Source organism: Bison bison, unplaced genomic scaffold (assembly GCF_000754665.1).
Source record: "Bison bison bison isolate TAMUID 2011002044 unplaced genomic scaffold, Bison_UMD1.0 scf7180017864072, whole genome shotgun sequence".
NCBI lineage: Eukaryota > Metazoa > Chordata > Mammalia > Artiodactyla > Bovidae > Bison > Bison bison.
The window spans coordinates 5,570,676-5,573,490 of NW_011494644.1; the positions used below are offsets into that span (position 1 = coordinate 5,570,676).

The 2,815-nt window shown below is 50.8% G+C and overlaps 1 protein-coding gene across 1 annotated transcript in view; it reads right to left on the reverse strand.

Moving 5' to 3' along the window:
- Window positions 1-2,815, reverse strand: part of USP31 (ubiquitin specific peptidase 31) — an 83,447-nt gene that overhangs the window by 9,115 nt on the left and 71,517 nt on the right. The window contains exons 15-16 of the mRNA XM_010837418.1: window positions 2,081-2,239; window positions 408-560 (exon numbers count right to left, since the gene is read on the reverse strand). Of these exons, the coding sequence (XP_010835720.1) occupies window positions 408-560; window positions 2,081-2,239 (312 nt within the window). The remainder of the gene's footprint in view (window positions 1-407; window positions 561-2,080; window positions 2,240-2,815) is intronic.

The following is a 2,815-nucleotide window of genomic DNA, read 5'->3' on the forward strand; positions in this document are numbered from 1 at the left end:
ACCAGGCCCCGCATAGCAGCTCATCCCCAGGCAGCCTCCCACAAAACCCTCAGCAAATCGCAAGCTCGCTGAGTCCCCTCATAGCTACTCTGAAGAGTTTAAAAAGCACTCTGATTAAACTGTACCAGTTACTGTACAGAGTTAAAGCTCTAGCCTCCACGTTTACACTTTAAAAGTGAAAAACGACAGTGGAAGAAAAAAGTCCTGGATCCCAGACGAGAAGCAAAAGGCCCGGTGATATAAAAGGTTACGTACCATGGTGACCACAGCCACGCAGGCCCCTCACTGTCACCCACTTTTATGTCCCCCCACCTCCTTCTTGGGACTTGGCTCCTCAACACGAGGAAGCCTGTGCGCGTGTCCACGAGTCACTGTTTCAGAAATCTGTCACCGAAACCCAGACCCACCGTCGTCTTCACTCCTCTCCCCAGTCATCTCCACAGACTCTGACAGCGAGGCCAGGGAGGTGCGTCTGGAGGAAGCCGCAGAGGTCACGCTGGCTTGCTTGCTCCCGGGGAGTCGGCTCACCCAGTGTTCGCACAAGGAGGAACTCGTGGAGCCTGCAGGAAAGGAAGCGGGCACTGAGGTCAGGCCAGAAGCCCGGGGACCTCATTGCTGGGCCAGCGCTAACTCCCAGACCCCACACCATGCCCACTCGAATGCCCCCTGTGAGGATGAAAAAGAGGGCAGACTCCCACTCACGTCTGCAGCTGTAAAATCCAAGTACAGGGATGGGCACTTCATAAAGCAAAGTCTTAAGTGCCGGCAACAGAATGAACAGACACAACTGTTCATACCTTCCATCCACCCTATACACGTTTACTGAGCACGACAGCCCAGAGAGCGTTCTAAGCACCTGCAGTAATACACCAGACAGACAGACGAAAGCAAGCAGCGGTGTACTGTTACTTTCTTGGCCTTTGGTGAAATTTTTAAATCATTTAAACCACAGTATTAATATACAACAAGCAAGCACACACACACAGGGCCACGTGCCGTTCTGTCTTGTCTGTTCCAGGAAGGCCCTTAAATATGAGTTAGAACAATAGAAGCCACTCCTGAGATGGAGAGCATGCAGCAGCATGACTATCTCGAGGAGACCTCAAGGGGGTGTCAGGTCCGAGCACATCTCAGACTCTGGAAAGCACTGTGGGACGGTACTAGAGCCCTGGAGTTCCCGCCTTCTGTGAACGAAGAGAGCAGCTACAGACTGAGTGCTGTACTGCGTGGGGCGTGATGCACCAGGGGTCTCTCTGCCTCAGCGATGCTTCCTTTGAGCGGCTTCCGGCTTATCCCTCACAAGCTTCGAGGGGTGCAGGGATGAATAACTGCTCACACACGGCCACGTCCCACAACTCTGTCCTATTCTCTCAACTGCAACGTGGCACTAAGACGCCTTCTCCCCGTCTGGATTGTGTGTGGCTGCATCAAGTGTGGATACTGTTCTTGTGTTTGTTTAACACAACAGAGTAGATCTCCTCAAACTAAACCCAAGCCCTCTAAGATTAGTACAGCCTTCAATCCTTCCCCTAACAGAACAGGCCAACCTTACTGGAAAAAAAGAATAATTTGTAACGGTGCTTTACCCTTTGCAAAGGGCTTTAACCCAAGTTCACCTGATCTGCTGGACACAACGACCTCATGACACAGGTAGCATTATTACACCCATGTTACGGCTGACAAATACGTGGCTTAGATGGGACATGCTCCACGATAACCCGAGCAAGGGGTGGCAAAGTCAAGTCTGGTTCTGCTTCCAAATCACGCGGTCCCTCTACTCTGCGAGCGCCTGGTGGTGCTCTTCAGCTCCCTCGCTCACTGACTCCACAAGTAAACACACGATCGTGCTCTGAGCTGGGCTCCACTCTACCTCCATGCCAACTCCTGGTATCACAGTTGCTTGCGCATTCCAGCCCCGTTTCCTTGACTGCAACCATTCTGCCTTCCAGATTAAATGCAAATGTGACAATTAACCTGATCCAACCAGCAGAATCAGAGGACCTTCTGGAGAAGTCCTCTGGATCATCAAGCACCACCTTCTGTTCTCAGAAAAACCGCACCTGGAGTGGAATGGCCTTACCCGCCACCGAGCTGTTGGCCGACCACGACGGTATAGCCGTCCGCCTCTGGTAGAAGAGGATGTACGCCGTCTGCGTGCAGACCTCATCTTCCGACAGCTGCTGCACGTCACTGTCGTCGAAGCAGTACCAGAGACCGTCCACGGAGTTCTTGCAGAACGCTGCCAAAGAGAGCCCACCAGCCATCAGCACTGGGGTGGCCACCCTGGCCGCTCCGCTCCACCCACAGACACTGTTTCCTTGCCTCACATAATTCAATAACTTTTTAAGGTCGCAGGTAGTAATGCAGAGAAAGCGTTAAAAAAAAAAAAAAGCCAAATTCCAAATCATACACAGGCAAGATGTTTCATGAAATTCCAACCTATTTCAAATGGATGAAATTCTACTTAATCTTAGAAAATGAGTATTTAGTTAAACCAATGGCTTTCAGACAGAAATGCTTTTGCCCCAGGGGACACGTGGTAATGAATGGAGACCTTTTTGACTGTCACAACTTGGGGGGCGGCAGGGCAGGTAGGATACTAGTGATGAGTCGGGGGTAGAGACCAGGGCTGCTGCTGAACATGCTACCGTGCACAGGACAGCCCCACAATGAAGAGTCACCAGCAAACATGCTAATGTGCCAGGACTGAGCAGCTCTGTTTTAAGGATGCTGTAACATTTTAGTCTTTCGGGAACTAGAAATAATGATGTTAATAATAGCAGCAGCTAATACTTGTTTAACACTTGTTATGTAT